General features: G+C 49.5%; 1 protein-coding gene across 1 annotated transcript; it reads right to left on the bottom strand.

Moving 5' to 3' along the window:
* Positions 1-352: 352 nt before the first annotated feature.
* On the bottom strand, positions 353-20,360 carry DDRGK1 (DDRGK domain containing 1). The gene is made up of 9 exons (XM_027836414.1): positions 20,222-20,360; positions 15,261-15,443; positions 12,930-13,042; positions 12,564-12,665; positions 6,208-6,330; positions 5,216-5,254; positions 1,563-1,619; positions 1,031-1,079; positions 353-605 (listed from the first exon to the last, which is right to left on the bottom strand). Exons 1-9 carry the CDS (start codon positions 20,310-20,312, stop codon positions 439-441), a joined length of 924 nt encoding a protein of 307 aa, XP_027692215.1. The 5' UTR covers positions 20,313-20,360; the 3' UTR covers positions 353-438.
* Between the last annotated feature and the right edge of the window lie 1,088 nt (positions 20,361-21,448).

Below are 21,448 nucleotides of genomic sequence, written 5' to 3'. Positions count from 1 at the left end.
GCGAAGGTCAAGGGAGTACTGGGTATGTGTGTGCTGGTCACCTTGAATTCTGTCAGACGATGGTGGGAATGACAATCTTGGGGGGAGCTACGGCTTCTTAGTTTCCATGCGAGGCCGTATGGTGCAGGGAAAGGGTTCTCTGGCCCCAGCCTTGACCTTGGGCCAGCCCCTCCCCATCAGCTAAGCAGCAGCTTGCTCACTTTCCAAGGATCAGAGGCCTCTGGGGTTGCTCTTGGAGCAGAAAGGAAGCTTCCCAGCAGCTTCTCTGCAGACTCTCCCACCTCCCTGAGTGGGAGCCACCCCTGCCCGCCTACATCCCCCTCCGACTTCATCTCAGACACAGGGGCCTGGACACTGCTCCAGTCTCTTTAATCTGTGAAGTGATTGACCATCATCAGAAAGAAAGCCAAGGGGGCCAAGCAGGGCAGGCCTCCAGGGCTAAGCTGGAATTTGGGCAGGAGTCTCTGGGGTAAGGGTGATGAGGGAATTGCTGGCCTGTGCAAGCTCAGAGATGGACACACGTCCTCGTTGGCGGATGAACTGGGCCACGGCTGCCATTTCCTCCGGTGTGATATAGATGAACTTGCCACGGTCATCAATCACACCTGAAGAGACAAAGGTGTCACAAGTCACTCCACCACCAATGTCCTTTTAAGACCCTCCCTCCTCATTCCCACTCCCACCCACCAACGTTCCAGTGGCCTTCACTGATGGGTCCTGCCTGCCAGGCCTCTCCTCAAGTCCCCTGTACTTGTAGCTCTTCCTTTCCCTGTGACTTTGTGTGTGTGCATACATGCGTGCATGGATGTTTTGCAAACACGTATGCCTCTCCATACTTCTTGCCTTTCATGCTTGGCTGGGGACTCCCCCAGGACAGGGCCCTCTGTCTATGAACCTTCTCTCTTCCAAGAGCCTAGTAAGCAGTGTCCTGGACAGAATGGTGAGGCCACAAACTTGACAAAGGGGGGCTGAGTTCTGACTGTGAAGACAGGCTCCTGACACGGCCACATGGTCCCCTCCCCCTCCGCACCTGTCAGCGTGCCTTCGGCCAGCAGGTCCTGCACTCGGTTGATAGCGTCCTGTGGGGGAGGAGTCAGGAAAAGTCAACCCTCCCAATTAGGTAACCTTTATCCCCTCAGTTCCCTGAACATACTGCTTGCAAGTGGTGGAAGAATCATTTCACGTGTCTAACCCTCCCTCTTGGGACCCCCTCTGGGAAGAATGCTTCTCTTCGATTCCCCCTGCTCTGGTGTGTCTGGACCTCCCCATTTTATCCGAGGGGTGGGAGTGGTGGTGGCGGTGCTGCTTCCCAGGGACTGGAACAGTGGGAGGCTCTGGCAAGGGACTGCTACCACAGGGAGGAATGTTGTCAGGGTAACTGGATGGGCAGCTTTCACTGGGGGCTGTTTGGCTGCTTCTTTCTTGTCCCGCCTCCCTCAATTGGGTTACGTGGGTCTGAGGAGATGATCCAGACCAGGCCCTTGGTTTGGGAAGGACCAATTCTGGATCTTGGGCCAGTCTAAACCCACACCTGGCCCACTACCACCAGCTCTGTACTCTACCTGGGTTCGCAGGCCCACGTGAGATGCCAGGTCCTCCAAGAGCACAACTTTTGCCTGCTGTAGACACAGGATAGGACAAAGCCATGAATACCCCCAGCTCAAGGCACACAGCATGAGGTTATTCCTAGATATATTTTATACATAGACATGTGTATGTCTGTACACAATCACCTATGACCTGTACACAATCACCTATGACCTATGACCCTAGACCCTAGGAGTGGTGAGTGGGGGAAGGGTAGTCAGAGACACACAAATACATATGGACCCCGAGGCCCAGGCCCTGGGAACCCTTGCTCTTATCTGCTGCTGTTTTCTCTCTTTCTCTCTCTTACAGGGAGACTAACATAGGCAAAGGTCCTACCCTCAGAGAACTCCATTCTGAAACATCTAAACACATTCACATTGACAGCACTCATGCATTTATTCATTCAACCAGTACTTCTTAAATGTCAGAGGAAATACAAATTTTAGATAAGACACACAGCTGCTGCCTTCATAGTGTTTAGAGTGTGTGTACGTGTATATGATAAACACATATCCATTACAGAGTATTACATGATAAGTATATCAGGAAGGTACAAACCAAGTATTACATAAGGTAAGAGAGATTTCATGTAGAATCCTGGAACTATTCATTTTACTTGGTTTTTGTTAAGTTCAGATTAAAAAAATATTCTAATGTTATATGAAGTCTGAGGGGGAAGGCTGTTACTGACAGGAGGTCAAGGAAGGCTTCTTGGAGGAGGCTGAACTGGAGAAAAACTAGAACATAAACATAAGACCAAAATTCGGAGAGGAAAAAGGGGAGGGGGGTTATTTTTAAATGAGGGGAGAGAGAATGTTACCAAAGGCTATTTTATAATCTCTGGAAATTGGTAGACAGGGAAATATTGCCCTTGAGTCAGAAAACAAAAAGCAGGCTGGGTGGGAATGGCCCAGCAGGGGCCCCGTGCCTCAGGTTCTCTAGGACCACAGTCGGCTCCCTGAGGGCAAGGCTTGCGTCTCACTCGGGTCTCTCTGAAGCTGTGAGCTCGCAGGACATGATTGGGGACTCAATGAATGGCTCATTTCCCATTAAGCCCTTGCCACAGAGAAAGTGCCAATTGCTGGCTGGCTAAAGCGGTGCCAAAAGGGCAGAGGAGCCGGAGGGATTGGTTGCATGCAAGGAGAGGAGCTGGTCAGAGCCTTGTCTGAGGGTACCCTGAGCTCTCAGGGACTGCCCCACAAGGGGGAATGACTGTTCTCTGAGGATAATGCTTCAATGCTGCCCCATTAGGATGAAGACTAGATACAAGACAGCAACTACTGCCCCCCTTACCTATATCGGTACAAACTACAGCCATCCTAGTCCCAGTAAATAGTAAAAGTGAAGAAACCCTAGCTTTGGAGTCAGAGGATGTGGGTTTGAATTCTAGGTCTGCTCCTTGTAGCTGTGTAACCCTGTACATGTCCCTTCCCTTCCCTAGGCTGAGTTCCCTCATCCGTAAAATGGGGGGGGGGCCAGATCAGGAGATCGATAAAGTCCCAGGGAAGTCCTCCGAATCTCCGAGAGGCTTTGAGGAATGACTGAAATTGTGAACAGGCTACATGCATGAGGCCTGGGAGAAACCCCAGGAGAGCACACTCTAAAGGAAGCCCAGGGAGGTCGTGGGCCTTGGTGTATGTGTGGGGTGGGGGTGGGGAGTTTCATATGACTGTGGGCCATCAGAGCAGGGATGGGTGCCACCCTGGAGCTGGGATACATAGAAGAGGGGGCCTTTGCTCAGGACTGACCCTAAAGGCTTTTCTGCAGACACCTCATGGTGGGAAGCTTTTGGAGGCCCAAATTGAAGGAAGTTGGGGGATACACGGCAAGGCCGTGAGCTTGCCTCTGAGCAATCTAAGAAGGCTTCCTGGAGGCAGGGGGCATCAGGCTTTAGAAAATTATGGGAAAGAAGCCTTTTGCAGATGACAGACTTACAAAGGGGACTGACTGAATCTTGATGGACACTTCTTGTGGAGAGGAAGAGGAAAGGAGGAACTCTCAGAATGGCCTAACTTCTGGTGAGCCAATGACTCAGCCCATCAAAGCAGCTCCTACTGAAGTCATTCTAAGAAGGAGCGGTACTCCCAGCGGTGCCCATGCTTCCACACCAGAGCTTTACTGGGTGCTCAAAGACCCCCCCATCAGTGGTAAACTAATCCCTGCCTTTCCCCCTACTGTTTACACAACCTTTTGGGGGTCCCAGACCCCTTCTCAGAATCATGTTTTTAAATTCATAAAACAAAATACAAAGGACTGAATACCAAGGAAGCAAATTATATTGAAATACTGTTATCAAAATATTTAAAGAGACAAGATGAAGGTGAGAACCTGTAAGCCAGAGGATTACAGGACTTAAAACAGAAGGGGCCTTATAGGTCATACAGTACAACACCACGATTTTATGGATGGGCAAACTGAGGCTCAGAAAAGGGAAACTGTCCCCAGGCAGGACAGCAGCAGAGCCAGGACTAGAACCCAGGTCTCCTGCCTCCAGCCTGTGATTTTTCCACTGCAGCCCACTGCCTTGTGGGAGGCACTCCCCCTGGGCTGACGTCACTCTCGGGCCGTCCTTCAGACCCCTTCCTGAATCAAACCACCTGTCAGTCGTGTAGGAGCCAGGCTTGCTCACCACTCACTCAAGGCTTGATGGGCTTCCTTGACTGCCTGGGGCGTGGGCTGAGACTCCCAGGGGCTGCAAGCTGGTAGATTATGCAATGCCTGGTTCAGTGCCACCCCCTGCTCCCTCTGCATCACTCCCACAGTTCTTGCTGATCCTTCAACTTCCCCCACTTTAAAGCTGTACCTGAAAACTTCCCCTCTCCCTTCCGGGGGTGGGGTGAGGTGAGGAAGGTAGAGTGGGAGAAAGAAAGGGGTTCAGCAACAAAAAGGAGGCCATCCCTATACAATCTACACGAATGTTCCAGACACCACAAGCTGGTGCCCCAGAGGAAAGGGCCCAGGAGGCTCAGGGGACAGGTGGACAGCTCTCTAGTTCAACCCACATCCCAAACAGCAGCAATGCCATCCACTCTCCCCTCCTCCGCTTCCTCCTCAGACCAGGGACTCCCCGAGAACAAGGCTCTGGCCCTATCAGCCCAGGGGTATCCAAAGGCAAAGGCCATGTCTCCTCTCTCCTTTCCTATCTTCACCTGGAAGTACCTGGGGCAAGGGGTGCTCTGGGTCTGATGGAGAGGACAGAGAACACATATCAAATGACTTCAACCTACATACTCACGCAAAAGAATAGAATGTCAGCCTCAGGCGAAGGACCTGGAAAGCGGAGGAGCTTCTGAGAGACAGAGACAATTCTACACGTACATGTGCATGACCGTGCCCACGTGCCCATAGATGTCTCTGTATGTCCTAAGGCCTTCGCTACTCTGTGGGCATTTGTATGTACTGACATGCTGGGGAAGTGTGGGTGAGTAAAGTAGGCCTTCCCAGGTTTGCATGTTGGGACAGTCTGATCCCCTCAGGAGAAAACCTGAACAGAAAATCTCACGCGGCTTCTCCCCACACCCCACAGCCTGGTAGCATTCTGGGGAAAGGAGGGACGTACACACACACACTCACACAAGCAGAATGAAAGTCCCAGGCCAAGATCCCAACCCTTAACGCTTTTTACCTTAATGTAACTGATGAACTCAGTCAGGAAGCTCCGAGACTGTGGATAATAAAGGTGTAAGGGTTAGTGCAGGCTGGGCATAGGGCAAACGTCAGGGGGTCTGCCGAGGAGGCGCCATCCCACTTGGAGCTGTGCAAACAGCTCTGAAGAAGAAGGGGAGACGTGTCAGGGCTGGCTGCTGGAAGGGGCTAAGCCAGCAGAAACTCAGGTTCAGACTACTGAACACCACAATTTGGTGTCTGGGATTTGGGGAAAGTCATAATAAATACTGGCTCCCAGACCGCTAAAGGATCTCATCAGCCTGGAGCTGGAAGAGCCTTTGGACATCATTCTGCTCATACGCGATCCGTCCCCGAACAGGAATCCCCTGTCAGGCAGCCAGGACAAGTGGGGATCTGGCCTCAAATGCCAGGAGCTTGCTCTCTCAGAACACCAGGAAGAGACAGCTCTGAACTTAGGCAGGGTCGGCGCTGGGGCCGTGGGCTTTGTTCTTAAAGCTGGGACAACAGTCCCTGGCCCCCGACCAGGTTCACGCCTACCTGCCTACCTGGAGCACCCAGCAGAGGGACTAGGGAAGGCAGTACTAGGGAACTCCAGGCAGGTTAATCAGTGCCAGAGGCATAGCAGGAGAGTAATCTCTGGGAGGTCCTGTTCCCTCTTAAACAAGGAGCCTGGAGAAAGACTTCCCCTGCCCCCCTCTCTCCCATCTGTTGGCTTGCTTATATGGGCTGATGCAAATCCGGAGCCCTGCTCTGAAAGCAGAAAGGACAGGAGGTGGGGAGGAGGTGATGGGACAGAGGGGAGAGAATGTTGGCAGTTCTGTCCTCTGACGACAAGACCCTGTCATTTGAGGACAGGGCTTCTTTTACACCACTTCAAACAGGTAATCTGTGTCCTGACCCCTGAAGCTGTGCTTCGGGCCATCCCAGGCCTAGTGCAGCCACAGCCAGGGGGCAGGCCTCCAGGGCCCCCGGGGAGGGGATCCCCAATACCTGCTCCTCCGTCATGGTCTCCGCTTCGCCCTCCTCCTCCACTACAAAGGCCTCCTTCAGTTTCAGGTACTCCTCATGCTCACGCTGCTCCTGCTCTTCCCGGGCCTTCCTTTCCTCTGCTTCCTGGAGACACAAAGCCAAGGCTCAGCTTTCCCTGCAGTACACAGCTTTCTCCTGACAGCCTGCCTGGGACGGCCCCTCTTAACCCAAAACATCCTTGTGAAATACACCAAAGGTCGCGGTCAGAGTTCCCCTCAGATCTGTGTGAGCAGTGGAAAGAAGGGTCTTCTCCAGGAAGCAGTGCTGGGCTGTCCCCTGGGGAGGTCCTCGCCCTCCCTCCAGCCCATCTCAGGGATCCTTCTTTTCAAAGGGCCACTAGTAATCCGAAAGGATGAGTCAAGGCCTCTCCAACACAGAGGCCAGCACTGTCTCCTAGGACATGGCCCTCCCAACCTGTCCCATCCTTCAGGATTTTACCCCATCCCTCCCCAGTATTCATACATGAGTGCCATTCCTTCAAGGGAGAGGGTCCCCACATCCCTCATCACCCAGGATGTAGGTTTTCCAACAACATTAAGCCCTAGTCCACTAGGTCAGCATTTATATACCCCCATATATACATGAGTATTGGGAATATTCAGCCTATTATAGGATTAAGAGTTGATAAGAGCCTTAGGAGATCATTCAGGGGTGGGGAACTTGGGGCCTCAAGGCCATATATGGCCCCAGGTTCCCCACCCCAGGTTCAATCCCTTTCATTTTACAGATGAGGACATGGAGGCCCAGAGAGGTTTGCCCATCACATAGCTAGTAGAGCGAATCCAGAATTCAAAGTCAGGTTTTCTGGCTCCAAACCCAAAGCTCCTAGGTGAATGATCTGTCCTGAAGCTTAATCAAAGCCCTGAGACTCATACCTTGATCAACTCTCTTCTCAATTAATATTCCCTCTGGAGACAAAGGCCCTGTTTGACTAACCTTAGGCATTTACTGGGAGCACAAACCCACCCCTTTGCCTCTTCCTGCTCCTGGTAAGGTCTGGGAGGGCAAGCTTTGCCTCAATGACCCAGTGTGGCCCCATCGCCATAGTAGGGACAAGTCAAAACACACAGACCACAGACGAAGAAGACGTCAGACAGAAGCACCACCTCCACACACACGGCAATCTCCCACTCCTCAGACTCTCCTCTACCTGCCCTCCCCGCAAAAAAATCTCAATGCAGACAGCTCTTTCCTAGTGCTCGGGAGGACACCTGCAGCCCTTCATCCAATCAATCTGCACTGACTAGTTTCCCTCCAGACACCTGCTTGTCCAAAACCATACCAGGTACTCCAGGGAAACCTTGGAAATTCTCTCTGCCTCCTTCCTGACTCTTGTGTGATCAGCCCAGCCCCTCAAGTCCATGCTCTAACCCCCTCTTCCTTCAGAACATCTCCTTCCTTCTCCATCCCCACTGCCAGGCACCATGATTCAGACCCTCCCCCTCCCTCTATCTCCCTGCCTGCTGTACTAGCCTTCTAACTATCCCTCCTGCTTCTAGGTTCTATCATCTCCAGATTATCTGTGTGCTGACTCCGACATAGGTTACACTGCCTATTCCCCCCTTACACTGGGGCTCCCTGAGGCCAGGCGGTCATGTCTCCCTCATCAGGCTGGGGGTGATTAGAAGCATTCCTGGGGCGCTTGTCACCAGTGTAAGGGAAGAAATCATCCTCCCTTTACCAAGCCAAGCAGCTACAGACACTTCTCAGCCCACGTCTCCCAAGCTCTGAAGAACCTTGGAGTCTATCTTCCTCTCCTCGTGACTAATCGCTCACTGTCTAACCTTTATCGAGGAGCCCTCCCTGGTGTGGTAGGTGGGCAGACGTGGGCTGCCGCTGTGTGTGAGGGACACAGAGACGTTCTCTCCTGCCTCCTTCCCTTCCCCAAACAACTCTTTGGGATGCAGGGCAGGGTAGGAAGGCTCCAGACCAAAGTGATGAGTGCAGTGACTCCAGAAACCAGCCCTGCACATGCAATATAATGAAAATCTAACTCACCTTCCCCTCAAAACTGCTTCTCCTGCAGACTTTCAGTTTCTGCCAATGGCAGCACCACCATCCTGGTCACCAAGACTCAAGACCTCAGTCAGCCTGGACCTCTCCCTCCCTCTCAATATGGTCAAACACCAAATCCAGCCCATCTTCTTGGACGGCTCTCAGATTTAGTCCCCTCCTCTAGCCTCCACTCTAACTTACGACTTTATTCAATTCAACAAGCATTTATTGAGAGGCTGTCACGTTACTGGGCCTGTGCTGGGCACAAGGGGACACAGAGACAAAAGTGACAGTTCCTGCCCTCAAAAAGCTTATACTCTACTAGAAGGAAAAAGCATGTACATAGCTAAACCAAGCCTACAAGGTGAACTGGGATGGGGACACTAACACACTAACAAGGATGTGGGCCCCAGAGCTGAGCCTAAAAGGGAGGCTGAGGGAAGGCAGGAGAGCATTTCACACACAGGGACAGCTTGGGGAAAGGGGCGAGGTGGGAGCCAGAGAGCTGCAGACAGCAAACCTCAAGTAGGCCAGGCCACCAGAACGTAGGCTGGGAGGAGTGGTGATTTGTTAAATGCTTCACTACACATGAGGTGGTCTGCTGCAGGCCAGAGTTAGAGAGCTCAACAAACAAAAAAGCAGGCTTCCTTCAGACCCTACATCTACAATCTGCCTCTTCCTTGGACGACTCGAAGCATCCCTGGCCTTCAGCTTCCACCTCTATCTCATGACTGACTGCCCGAATCGTCTTTCTAGTGCACAGTTCTGACCACATCGCTCCTCTGGCTCCCAAACCTATCATGGCTCTGCACTAACTTCAAGAAAAACTCCAAACTCTTTAGCATTCAAGGCCCTCCATCAGCACACTACCCTCTTCCTTCCCAGGCTTAGTCACTTCACTCTCTTTCACACACTATGTTCCAATCAAACCAGCCTACCTGTTGTCCCTTAGGATACCACAGGATACCACTCCTCATCCCTACCAGCTGAAATCCTACCCATTCTGTCTATCAGGTCCAGATCATAAACTGTACAACAAAGCAGTAATCATTCAATTTGGGACTAGATGAAAAATAAAAAGGGCAATTACTGGAACAGACATGGTACATAACGTAAAACCAACACAGCACCATGGTGTTTGATAAATCCAAATATCTCTGTTACTGGGAAAAGGACTCATTATTAGACAAAAACTTCTAGGAAAACTGCATGGCAGTCTGGCAAAAATTAGGCTTAGACCTGGAAAGATTTATATGAACTGATGCTGAGTGAAATGAGCAGAACCAGGAGAACATTGTACACAGTAACAGCTACATTGTGGGATGACTAACTTTGATAGACTTGGCTCTTCTCAGCAATGCAAGGATCTAAGACAGAAGACTCACGATGGAAAATGCTAACCACATCCAAAAAAAGAACCATGGAGTCGGAATGCAGATGGAAGCATGCTATTTGCTCTCCTTTTCTTTTGTTGTTTTGTTTTATTTCTTCTTTCTCATGGTTCCTCCCATTAGTTCTAATTCTTCTTTATATCATGACTAATGTGAAAATAAGCTTAATGTGAATGTATAAGTAGAGCCTATATCAGATTGCACACATCTTGGGGAGGGGGAAGGAGAGGAGTGGAAGAAAATTTAAAACTCAAAATCTTATGAAAGTGAAAGTTGAAAACTAAAAATAAATAAATTATTTTTAAAAAATTAGATTTAGATCAAAACCTTACGCCATGCACCAAGATAAAATCCAAATGAATAAAGGACCTGGTTACATCATAAAGAAATCAGAGGACCAAGGAAGAAACTACCTTTTGAATCAATGAATGGGAGGACAGTCCATGACTAAACAAGCATTAGAGAGGATCACATATAATGAACTTCGGCTACATAAAATTTAAAAAGTTTTTACACAAACAAATCAAGTGTAACTAAAATTAGAAGGGAAACAGGTAAATGGGAAAATTCTTGGCAGCAAATTTCTCTGATGAAAGCCTCATAGTCAAGGTGTATAAGGAACTAATTCAAATTTATAAGACAAAGTGCCATTACCTAATGGCCAAAGGATATGAATAGGGAGTTTTCTTTCTTTCTTTTTTTTTTTGTAGGCAATTGGGTTTAAGTGACTTGTCCAGGGTCACACAGCTACTACGTGTCAAGTGTTTGGTCTGAGGCCGGATTTGAACTCAGGTCCTCTTGACTTCAGGGCCAGTGCTCTATCCACTGTGCCACCTAGCTGCCCCTGGGAGTTTCCAAAGAAAGAAATCCAAGCTATCAATAACCATAAGGAAAAAAAGTGTTACAAATCACTAATAACTATAAAACACAAATTAAAACACCTCTGAAATTCCACCTCGCACTCATCAAACTGGCAAAGATGACAAGAGGAAAATGACAAATGTTGAATCAGGTTTAGGAAAACAGGAACAATTTACTGTTGGTGGAGCCAACAGGTGCTCTAGCCATTCAGGAAAGCAATTTGGAATGATGCTCCCAAGCCTACTAAACTGCACATACCCTTTGACTCAGAGACACGGAGCCTATGCCATAGAGAGACCAAGCAAGGAGGAAAAGGTCTCACACGCACAAAAAGATTTAGAGTAGTTTGTTTTGTGGTAGCCAAGAATCTTGAACTAAAGAGTCATCCTCCTACTGGGCAATGGCTAAACAAAGGATGGCGTATGGATGGAATGAGATAGTACCGGGTTGTAAGAAATGACAAAACGGACAATTTCAGAGGAAACTGGAAAGACCTCTATGAACTGATGCAGAGCAAAGTGAGCAGAATTAGGAGGGCAATTTATACAATGACAAAAATGTTTTTTTAAAAAAACTCAAACTTTGAATGATGATAGAAATCTGCACAATGTAATGATAAACCATGGGTCCAGAAGACTGAAAATGAAACTCTCTCCCCCTGCCAGAGGGGTAATGGACTGAAAATGCCCAGAAAGAGATCTTCAGGTGCGGCCAATGTGGGGATTTACTGGACCATGCACAGTCGGGACGAGGCTTTTCTCTTTCCTTCTCTTCCTTTCTCTTTCTTTCTTTTCTTTCTTTCTGCTCAATGGAGGGAGGGAAGTGGGAGAAAAGATTACAAAATAATTTTACAGATTAATAGGGTAAACAAATCCTCCACCAATGCCTCAAGGCCCAGTTAAATGCCACCTCCTGCATAAAGCCTTGCCCAGCTTCCCTAGCTAGAAGCAAGGTCTCCTTACACTGAACTCTCAAGAGGACTCTGCATGTCTCAGGGCATTGACCCCGTTCTGCCTGGTTTTATAGCTACAGATGTTTTGTGTTATATCCCAAGCTACCAGACTGTGAGGTCTTTGGGTGACAGGGTGGGTAAGAGATCATTTCTTATTCATCTTCGTTTCCATCAGAGTGCCCACTTAGCACTGGAGAGAATGGAGTTCTAGTTAAAGATTTACTACTTACTAGTCATATGATCTTGACTAAATCAGGGAGTTGCAGAATCATAGGATTAGGAAAAAACCCAAGTGGTCATTGAGCACTTGAAGGTCTCCAGTTCAAGGGACCTCACTCTCTCCCAAGGCAGCCCATCCCACTTCTGGACAGCTCCAAATGGTAAGAAGTTTTTTTTTTTGTTTTTTACCTTAAGCTGAACTAGAATCTGCATCTCCAACACCTTCCCATAATGCTCTGAGTTCTGCTCTTGTCAGTCAAACAAAAAAAGTCTAACGTCGCTTCTACACAACAGTCCTTAATACCAGGACAGAATACAACTATCACTTGCTTTTCCTGGAGCTCACATCTCCACTAGTGCCACTTGTGATGGCTGCAGCTCTTTTGAAGGCTAAGTCCCTCTACCCCACATGGGCCTCAGTTTCTGCATCTACAAATTAAAGATAAGAATCCCTACCTATCTCAAAGGGCTGTTGTAAGAATCCAGTGAGATAATGTGAATTAAGGGGCTTTTTAAGTCATAAAACATTGGATAGATGTCAGGCACTGGGACTGTTGGGAGGAGCAGCAGAAATGGACACCCTACCATGTTTGCCGAAGGAATGGCGGGATGATAGAGGGGAAGGGAGGGAGGGGAAAGACTGCCAACAGAAGTTGTACTGAGACAAGAACGTCCATTTACAGTTTAAACAGCTCAGCACTGCCTCAAGCTTGCACTATGGAAAGGTCCCTAGGACTGGAGGAATGAGGTCAGAGTATAGGCCAGTATCAGGCAGCTGAGTAGAATTCTCCAGCCTCCTCTACTTGAGAGGGTCAGAGGTGGAGGTCAGGCGTGTGTGAGTGTTTAGGTATCTTGCAGCAGCCAGGAAAGGGAGTAAAAGGGAGTGCCCTGCACCTCACCTTCCTTTCCTCTTCTAGGCGAAGTCGCTCATCCTCTTTCTTCCGCTCCTCCTCCCGCTTGGATTCTAGTCGGCGCCGTTCCTCACGCTCAGCTTCTTCTGCCTAAAGAGAGAAAGTACTGTGAGCTCCAGTTTCTAATGCTCAGCCTACCACAACTAAGCCCTCATCATCCCCACCAGGACAGGGCAGGACCCAGGGCCCCTCCTCCAGATGAGGCACAACCTTGCATATTTTATATGCAACCCCAGGGAGAAGGAAGGGAGGGAAGAGTCAGGGTCAGGGAGAGAATGCCAACAGTGAGACACAAATCTGTCCAGCTCTCCCTGCGTGCGGCCTGCCTTCCTCCCACAGCCCCAGCCTGTTCACCTCTCGCTGGGCTTTCCTGGCCTGCTTCTCCTCCAGCTTCCTCTGTTTCTTGGCTCCAATTTTTCCCAATGGTTGAATTTCTGCGGGTTCATCGCCACTTTCTTCTTCCTGGACTGGAGGTGGTCAGAGGAAGACATTGGAGAACACAGCAGATCATGGACCCTGGGCCCTGCCTTCAAGGAGCCCACTCAGCAACAGATTCTGTTGTACCACGAGACACAGACATACAGATGTCCAGGTGGAGACATCAATTCAGAAGATGACTGGAATGATAAGGGCATGATGGACAAGCTTCCTGTGGTGTGCACAAGGGCCAAAAGGAGGAAGCTCCACACATGGGCTGGGCAGGAACTAAACAGGCTCTGAAGTTTCGTCCCAGTCTTCTGTCACTTTCTCGGGAAAGGACACTTTCTTGTTCTGGGTCCAAGCCCGCATCAATGTAACCTGTGACTGCTTATGAGTTTTGAGGGCTTATTCATTTTACCCACTGGGTCTCAGTTTCCTCATATGCAAATTAAGGATAAAAAGTCCTACCCATCTCACAGGTCTAGTATAAGGATTCCAGAGATCATGAGGAATAAAGGACTTGGTCAAATGTCAGGCGTGTTCTTGATCAATCAACAGGTTTTTACTGAAATCTGCACAGGGCTGTCAACTTGAGGAAGAAGGGAGAAGAGCACAAAGGCAAGGTGGGGCCAGCTTAGGAAGGCTCCGAATGCCTTGAGGTGGTAGGCACTGAACGTCATGATGGAAGGGTGTTTTAGGAAGATGAATCCAGCAACACGTAGAGGGTGGATGGCTGGCTGGGAGACTAGAGGATATGGCGTTGCCCTTTGTTACTCAGGTAAGAGGCAATGAATGCCTGCATCAAAACAAGAGCCACAGGAAGCAGAACTAGAGATCTCTGAGGAAGCCTAAAGGGGATCAAAGACTGAACTGGTCACCACATCCCCTGGCCTGAACTATCATTTATATCCTTCCAAAGCATCTTTCTGTCTCTACTCTTACCTTCAGCAATACAGGCTTCACATGTATGCCCAAGTAATCCTCCTAAGGGGTGGCAAGGTGGCACAGCAAATAGGGCACCAGGTCTGGAGTAGGGAAGATCTAAGGTCAAATCTGGATTCAAATGCTTACTAGCTGTGTGATCCTGGGCAAGTCACAACCCCTATTTGCCTCGGTTCCTCATCTGTAAAATGGGGACACACTGGAGAAGGAAATGGCAAACCACTCCAGTGCCTTTGCCAAAAAAAAAAAAAACAAAACAAAACAAAACAAAACCAATAAAAATCTTCAGTGCCTCCCCACTGTCTCCCAAGTGGTGCCAATCTAGCAGCCCAGACTTATCTCCCACTACTCCTTTTCCCATACTCCACAGTCTCTCCAGACTGGACTGCTATTCCTCCAGTTCTTGTCCTGGCCCGTCCTGCCTCTCTGACAGCTACTCCATGATTCTGGCTCTTGGCCTGGCCACCCAGCCCCCATCAGCCACCTTTGGGGTGAAGGGATATAAAAGTCAATAGATGATTGAAGGATTCCCAAACATCTTCTGGGTTAAATCGCTCTCTCTCTCTGCTTCCCAGTTCCTTCTCCTCCTGCCCCTGACAGATGTCTACCTTCTGAGTTCCAGGCCCCATCTCTTGTCCCCAGTTAGCTGTCACCTGAAACACCTGAACAGCCCAAGGAAGCTGTTCTGCTCTAGTCTGACCGGCCTTCCATGAAATGGCTGAGAGGTCCCACCCTAACAACCAGGGCCTTTTCCAGAGCCCTAGGCGGGGAGGGGGCACTGCCAGTCTCGTAGGAATGGGACACAGAGCAGAGGGTTCTGGTAGGATGTGGCTGAGGAGGCAGCACCATTGATGAACAGTTTCTTTTCTTGGCTAAGAGTTGCAACAAAGGTGGTGAGTCTGGCGATTGGCCCCACCCCAATCCGGCATCCCTCTCTTGACACTGTTCCCCAGCTCAGAACCTTGATCACACTGACAGCTCTGGGTCCCCAGCCGCCCCTTCCCATCCTGGCCTCCCACTGTTCCCTATATATTATTCCCTTAGCTCCTCTGCTATTAGTTTCTGTTCCAGGAGGGTCATTCTGCTCCCCTCTCCAGGCGGCTCCCCAATCACCCAATCTCCCTCTGAGCCCCCTCTCCTCCAGGAAGCCTTTGTGTGACAGACCTCACACAGGGGTGGGTCCCTTCTGGCCTCAGAGATGGGCTCCACGGTGAGTCAGTCAGTCAACAAACACTCACTGAGAGCCTCCCGCGTGCCAGGCACTGTGCTTAGCACGGGATGAAAAGAAAGAGACAAGAGGCAGAGCACTGGTACATCCATCACCTTCTATCACTTCCTCATCCTCTTCCTCAGCGCGCTGGGCCCGGCGCTGGGCCTGGAGCCTGCTCCCCAAGTCTCGCCGGCGCCGGACCCTCCCTTCAGCCCTCTCGTTTTCATGTCCAAGAAGCTGGGGCCTTGGTCCTCCAACAGCCGCCGCCTCCACATTGCGCTGATGCTCCTGATCTGCTGTGGAAAGAAGAGGAGAGAAGGCCTCGTGATTAGGGATCTCAGTGTACCCTCGCTGATCCCAGCAGCCCTGCAGCAGCTTCAGGGGGAAGTCCAGCCCACAGAAGGGCCCAGAGCCGCAGTGGCCAGCCCCCTCCCCCCCCACCCACACACACCTGGGATCTTTACTCTCACAACATCTCAACACCTCCAGCCCCTAAAGGCCCAACAGCTCCTCAGCAGCCACAGAATCAACTCTGCACTCCAGATTCTGCCAGTCAGGGCCCATTTCGATCTGGAGCCACCCTTCCTTTGGGGCCTCAGCTCCCAGCTCCCCTCTGCCAGGACCATCTCCTCCTGTTACCCCAGCATATGCTTCCCCACACTGATCCCCTCACACCAGGAATGGCACTCCTTTTTTGGCACGATTCTTCACAAAGGCCTACGTGATGCCCTCCCTCCTCCAATATTTTCACCCTACTGATCCAGCTCCACATGGGTTTTTCCCCCGCTGTGAGCTCCTAGGGTACCTCTGTTCTAAGCTACCAAGTCAAGGAATATGGCCTCTGATTGTTTTCTTGGCATTTTTTTTGTTTTACTTTTGTTTTTGTTTTTGCTAGGCAATGGGGTTAAGTGATTTGCCCAGGTCACACAGCCAGTAAGTGTCAAGTGTCTGAGGCCGCATATGAACTCAGGTCCTCCCAACTCCAGGGCCAGCGTTCTATCCACTGCACCACCTAGCTGCCCCTTCTTGGCATTTTAGATGCATGAGACTCACCCCTCTCGACCAATAAGTCTCCACTGGCCCCTGGCATCATCTGGAGGAGATGTGAGATCAACCAAAAGTAAAGCAGAAACACAGATGGGCCTGTGTCCCATACTCCCAGACACAGCCCACATTTAGGGCTGATCTCCAAGACAGCCACACTTGCCCCTTCCTCACTACAGCCCCATGCAGGGGCTATGCAAGTTCCACAAGGTATGGGCCCCTCACCATCTGACTGGGTAACACAGTTGCCTGCCCCTTAGGGCAGGCCCTCACTGTCTCCATGGGAGACCACTGAACCATGGGAATATCCTCCTGATCAGTCTCCATTTCTCAGCTTCCTCTCCTCTCCAATCTACCTTTCCCACAATTGCTCAGGTCTGCCCACATCACTCCCTGACTCAAACTCCAGGGTTCTCGAGTACCTCTGGGAACAAACAGCAACTCTTGGGTTGGCATTTCAAGTCTTTCACAAGCGGGCTCCTTTCCACCTGCCAGTCTCCACTTTACATTACGCCCCTTCTTGCTGCTCCTCACAATCACACAAATCCAACTCAAATATCCAAACGTTAATGGGAAATTAAGACACAGTACTATCAATTACCGTGAACCACGTAAAGAAAGAGGAATGGATGGATTTATCCTGACAACTTTCTGCTGAGTTGAAATCAGAGACAATTCATTTTTGTCCTTATTAAGTGCGGTAACTCTATGCCCTGAGAAACTGGAGTCCTGCTCAAAAGTTATACCCTATTGTTTGATTACCATATTGTATATCTTTCAATAAGAAAATATTATTTAAAAAAAAGCAATTCACTTGCTAGCAATATTGATCAAGTTTGGAGAACAATAAATTACTAACAAACAATTGTCAGAAGCTGGCTCTGCCCAATCTCCAAGGTATTCACAGTTTTTCAAAAATGATGATGTATATTCACACTGCTCTCAAGAGTAAAAAGATTTTTTTTTGCATTGTTCATAAAGTAAATAAAAACAGTTGATTTCATCTTTATCTCATCCATTTTAAATTTCTACTTTCACATAATTTTTACAACATGTAAAAATGTATTAGAATAATAGCTGAGCTATGTAATTTATAAATATTCAGATGCTGGCAGCGCATGCTCAAAATTTTACAGTGACAAGAGCGCCTGATCAAAACAGTTTGGGGATCACTGCTCTAGGCCATTCACTCCCTGAAGTCAGGGCCTGGACCTGTTCTTCTTGTCTCCCCCAGACTGTAGGCTTCCAGAAGCTAGGTCCTACATCTGCTCTTCTTTTGACAACCCTGACCCCACGCCCCCCAAGGCCTGCAGATGGTGTTACTGACTACTTCCTCTACCTCACACATGGGCTGCTTGGAACCTCAGGCTTCACAAGGAACTTAGAGAGATCTGGTCTCCATCTCAGAAGAGGATAGTCAAATCAACCCAGCAAGCCCAACTAGATAACAGATAACAGTGGCTAACACAAAGCAGGGTGGAGTCTTCTAGCTTTAGGCAGGGTGCAAGGGGCCATTCCTAGTCTATCACATGCCCTGGCAAAATGGCGTGTGCTCAGGGAGGTCTCCCATGTGTCTGGGCCTGTCTCCTGGGTAGGAAGGAAAAGGGGCTGGGGGGCACATGCTATGGAGTGGGTAGAAGTGTTGGGCTGGAGCTGCTATAGGCACAGAAGGCTGTGGTGAGGCCAGACTTAGGAAAGAGGGCCAAACCTGGATGTCTAAGAAGCCCAATCCTGAAACAGGCTTTGGTGGAGAAAAGGAAAAGAATAAAGAGGGGGCCTGGCTGCCCCTACTCAGGTGGTACCAGGAGGAACTGTTATGTAAATGTGAGATTCGAATGAAGCCTTGCAGAGTGATTGCCGCCCACCTCCTACCACTCTGCCTTTACCCACCTCTCTACCTCCTTCAGTTCCTAGCTATCCCCAAGGCCCAAAATGAAAGCAGCAAAATACACTGATTGCTCTGCCAACAGCCACCTGGAGGTGTTTGCGGGGAGGCAGGGGAAGAGGGTAGGTCTGAATCACAAAGGATGAGGAGTCCCAGGGAGGGAGTGAGAAAGGAATGATCCTTGGAATGCTGGCCAATGACAGTTGTCTAAGGGAGCCCCAATAAGTCAGGAGCACACACCTGCATGAGAATGTGAGAGCTCAGAATGGGGACATGGAAGTTCCAGGGAGTTCGTATGTACGTAAAAAGGGGCTGGGAGAGGGAACTCCTGTGTATCTGGAAGGAATCTGTGTCTGTATGACCCAAAATGGTCATTTGTGTCTGTGTAAGGGAGGGAGGAAATGAGAAAGAGAGAATAAGTGTGCAGGGGTGCATGGGAAGGAAAAGATACATCCATGTATGTAAGAGGGAAGGAATAATGGTTCAATGATTCTCATATGTATATCATGTATAAATCAGGGAATGGAAATTTGTGTGTATTATATATATGTGTATGTGTGTATGCATGTATGTATGTATGTGGAAGGGAAACCAAATGTAAAGAAAGGAATTCGAATATATGTGTGAGAAAGGCAGGTCTAGTCTGGTCCTCATTAGCCAGAACACTCCTATACTCTGGACACGGGGTAACGATGTGAATGTCTTTAGGCTGTGGTTCTCTGTGGGGAGAGGGAAGGGAAACTCCTGCTGAGAGGTTTCACCCTGATGACAGAGTCTGTGAGAAAAACATGGGGATGATAATAACAATCATCACTGCTTATGTGTTCACAAGGATTGAGGATTTCCAAAAGTGCTTTATATACATTATCACATTTAACCCATTAAGAAACAGGCATTAAAGAACACAGGGAGGAGACACAGAGTGCCAATTTTTGTATAGTTCTTGCCCTCATGAAATTTACAATCTTGTAAGGGGGATAAGACACAAACACAGGTAACTAAAATACACAGTGTTACATGGTAAGTGCATTAGTAACATATGTCCTGTGGGAAGGAGGGGGGAAGTTGCTGCTGATTAGAGGATCACGAAGGTGTTGAGCTGGGCTTTAAAGGAAATACAGCGCAACAAGAAAAGATGGGAAGGAGAGTGTTCCAGGCATGTGGAACAAGCCTAAGAGTGAAATGGCTTTACTGAAGCAGAGCTGAGCAGTTTGGTTTTGAGAAAAGGGAATAACAGACCAAAGCTGGAAAGAAAGATTAACACCAGGTTGTGACGGGCCTTGAATGCTACAGCCAGAAGAGCTTGGATTTTTCCTAGGGCCTTCACTGGAACCACGGGTGGAAGGACATATGGAAGGAATATGAAGGCTGGATTGTTGACAGGCAGACCTGGAAAGAGGCTGAACTAGAGTGGACTAAAGCTAAGAGATTTCGCAGCCTCGGTCAGTGGGAGAAGGTATATTTAAAGAAAAGTTTATGAGAAGGGGAGACACGCTGAGTAGAGATGCCACAGAGAAAAACAGTGGGGTCAAAAGCAAGAGCAGGTTTGGGGGGAAGATGAGGTTGATGGATAGAGTTTGGGAGGCCAGTGGGGTTGACAGGTGATGTGCTAAAAGCAGTTTGGGATTACACGGAAAGATGTCGGTAGACGGAGGAAGGATTGGAGACCTACGACCCCTTACGGGGTCCTCAGTTTCCTGCTCAATAAAATGGGGAGATGGGTGTGTGGCAGCCTCGTGAAGCAGGTGTGGGTGTATGAGGTAAGGCAAGAGAGTTGGGAAATAGCTTGTATGTACTTAACTCTGATTTCTCGACCACCCACAGGGCCCCCTGCGGCACCCCTACCCTGAGACAGACAGGTGGTAGTGCTGAACTAGGCCAAGATCACCCGAGGCCCCAAGTGCAGAGTACCTGGAGAGACCAGAGCGGCTCTCAATCAATCAGCAGGCGGAAAAGGCCAATGGGCGGGGAGTGCTCTTGGCCCCACTACATGCCGGGAGTTGTAGTTTCTGTTTCGCCAGGGCCGGAAACACGTCACAGCTACGCGCTAGGAAACCTCTGCGGCCTGAGAGGGCCAGCGAGCCCAAGAAGGAGACGAGTTGAGGGGAAGTCCCCCAGCCCCAGGGCGCTGGCGGTTTCTCCTACCTGCTGCCGCCTGTTCCCGGACGCGGGTCACAAAAATGATGAGAGCAACCAGCAGCACCGCTGCCACTACGTAGAGGACCGGATCCATCATCCCTCCTCCTTCCCGGCAGCGCCCGCGATGGGGGCGTGGCCCACTAAACCTACCAGGGCTCCGCCCCCACTCCCTGATAGGCCCTCTTTAGACAGTCCCTTATAGGTTATCACACATTACTCACTTTACCAAACTGGGGGAGGCGGCCCTTTCAAGCAGACCCCGCCCACTAGGTCCTGATAAGCCCGCCTACCGATGCCTGATAGGTTCTATCCCCTGACAATTTCCGTCCATCACAGAGTAGAGGCTCCGCCCCCACGCTGATTGACATTCCATTTCTCCTCAGCCCTTTGCAGAACCTCTTCCCTTCCAAGACCTGTACTCTAACCTTCTGTCTTATCATCCTCCATGCCCTTGGAGGAGATCCCTGGGGTCCCTGGGATTGGGATCCCTGCTCCTGGTTTTAGCCAAGCCAGCTCCACGGTCTCCTTGCATAGATCCCCAGTTTCCCCACCCCCCCATTCTGTCACGCCCTTCCTGATGTCTAACCTCAGTCCTTTCTGCTGCAGGGCTTGTGACCCCTATGCTGGGTTCAGGTCTCTCTCCAAGGCAAAGGCTCCTTCTTCTGGGACCTCCCCCGTGTGGTTGTTGAAGGAGAAAGATTGGGTTACTGGCAGGGGAAACCTGAGGCTTGGCCCTGAAATCCCAAGGGTAGGAGGCCATTAAACAGAATCTCACAGCTGGAGGGGACATCAGAGGTCTCGTCTAACCTGTAGCTGATCCTCGGCAAAGGGTCATTCAGTCCTTGCTTGATGTCCTTCCCATTTTAGGATAGCTATTAGGAAAATAAAATTAAGAATTTTAAATAATTTTTAAAAGAGTTAAAAGCAAAAAAAAATAGCAAAAATAGCAAAAGTTCTTCTATCACAACTGAGTTCAAATCTATCTTTCTTATATAATTATTCTGCGAGACCATGATGACACAAACCATCCTTGTGACCCTGGGCAAAACACAGCCTCTCAGTGCTCTAGGCAAGTTGCAGTTGCAGAGAAGGTGCCAACCTGTATTGGCAGAGTCCCCTCACCCAGAAGTTCTGTATACCAATAAAACCACAGGTCTGGCCTTTAACTCTACATTTAAGAATAACAGATAACAGGACAGCTAGGTGGAGCAGTGGATAGAGCACAGGCACTAG

Source organism: Vombatus ursinus, unplaced genomic scaffold (assembly GCF_900497805.2).
Source record: "Vombatus ursinus unplaced genomic scaffold, bare-nosed wombat genome assembly UNPS02014818.1, whole genome shotgun sequence".
NCBI classification, from domain to species: domain Eukaryota; kingdom Metazoa; phylum Chordata; class Mammalia; order Diprotodontia; family Vombatidae; genus Vombatus; species Vombatus ursinus.
Note: the sequence above shows the minus strand (reverse complement) of the source record. Positions and strands in the feature narration are given on the sequence as shown.

What these genes read in the sequence shown, in the direction of transcription:
- DDRGK1 (XM_027836414.1), bottom strand. Translation starts at nt 20,312, where the DNA reads ATGATGGATCCGGTCCTCTACGTAGTGGCAGCGGTGCTGCTGGTTGCT. An exon ending in GCCTAGAAGAGGAAAGGAAG is followed by an intron (nt 6,331 to 12,563) that starts GTGAGGTGCAGG and finishes TTGTGTCTCCAG; the next exon opens with GAAGCAGAGGAAAGGAAGGC. An exon ending in AGTTCATCAGTTACATTAAG is followed by an intron (nt 1,620 to 5,215) that starts GTAAAAAGCGTT and finishes CTGTGTCTACAG; the next exon opens with CAGGCAAAAGTTGTGCTCTT.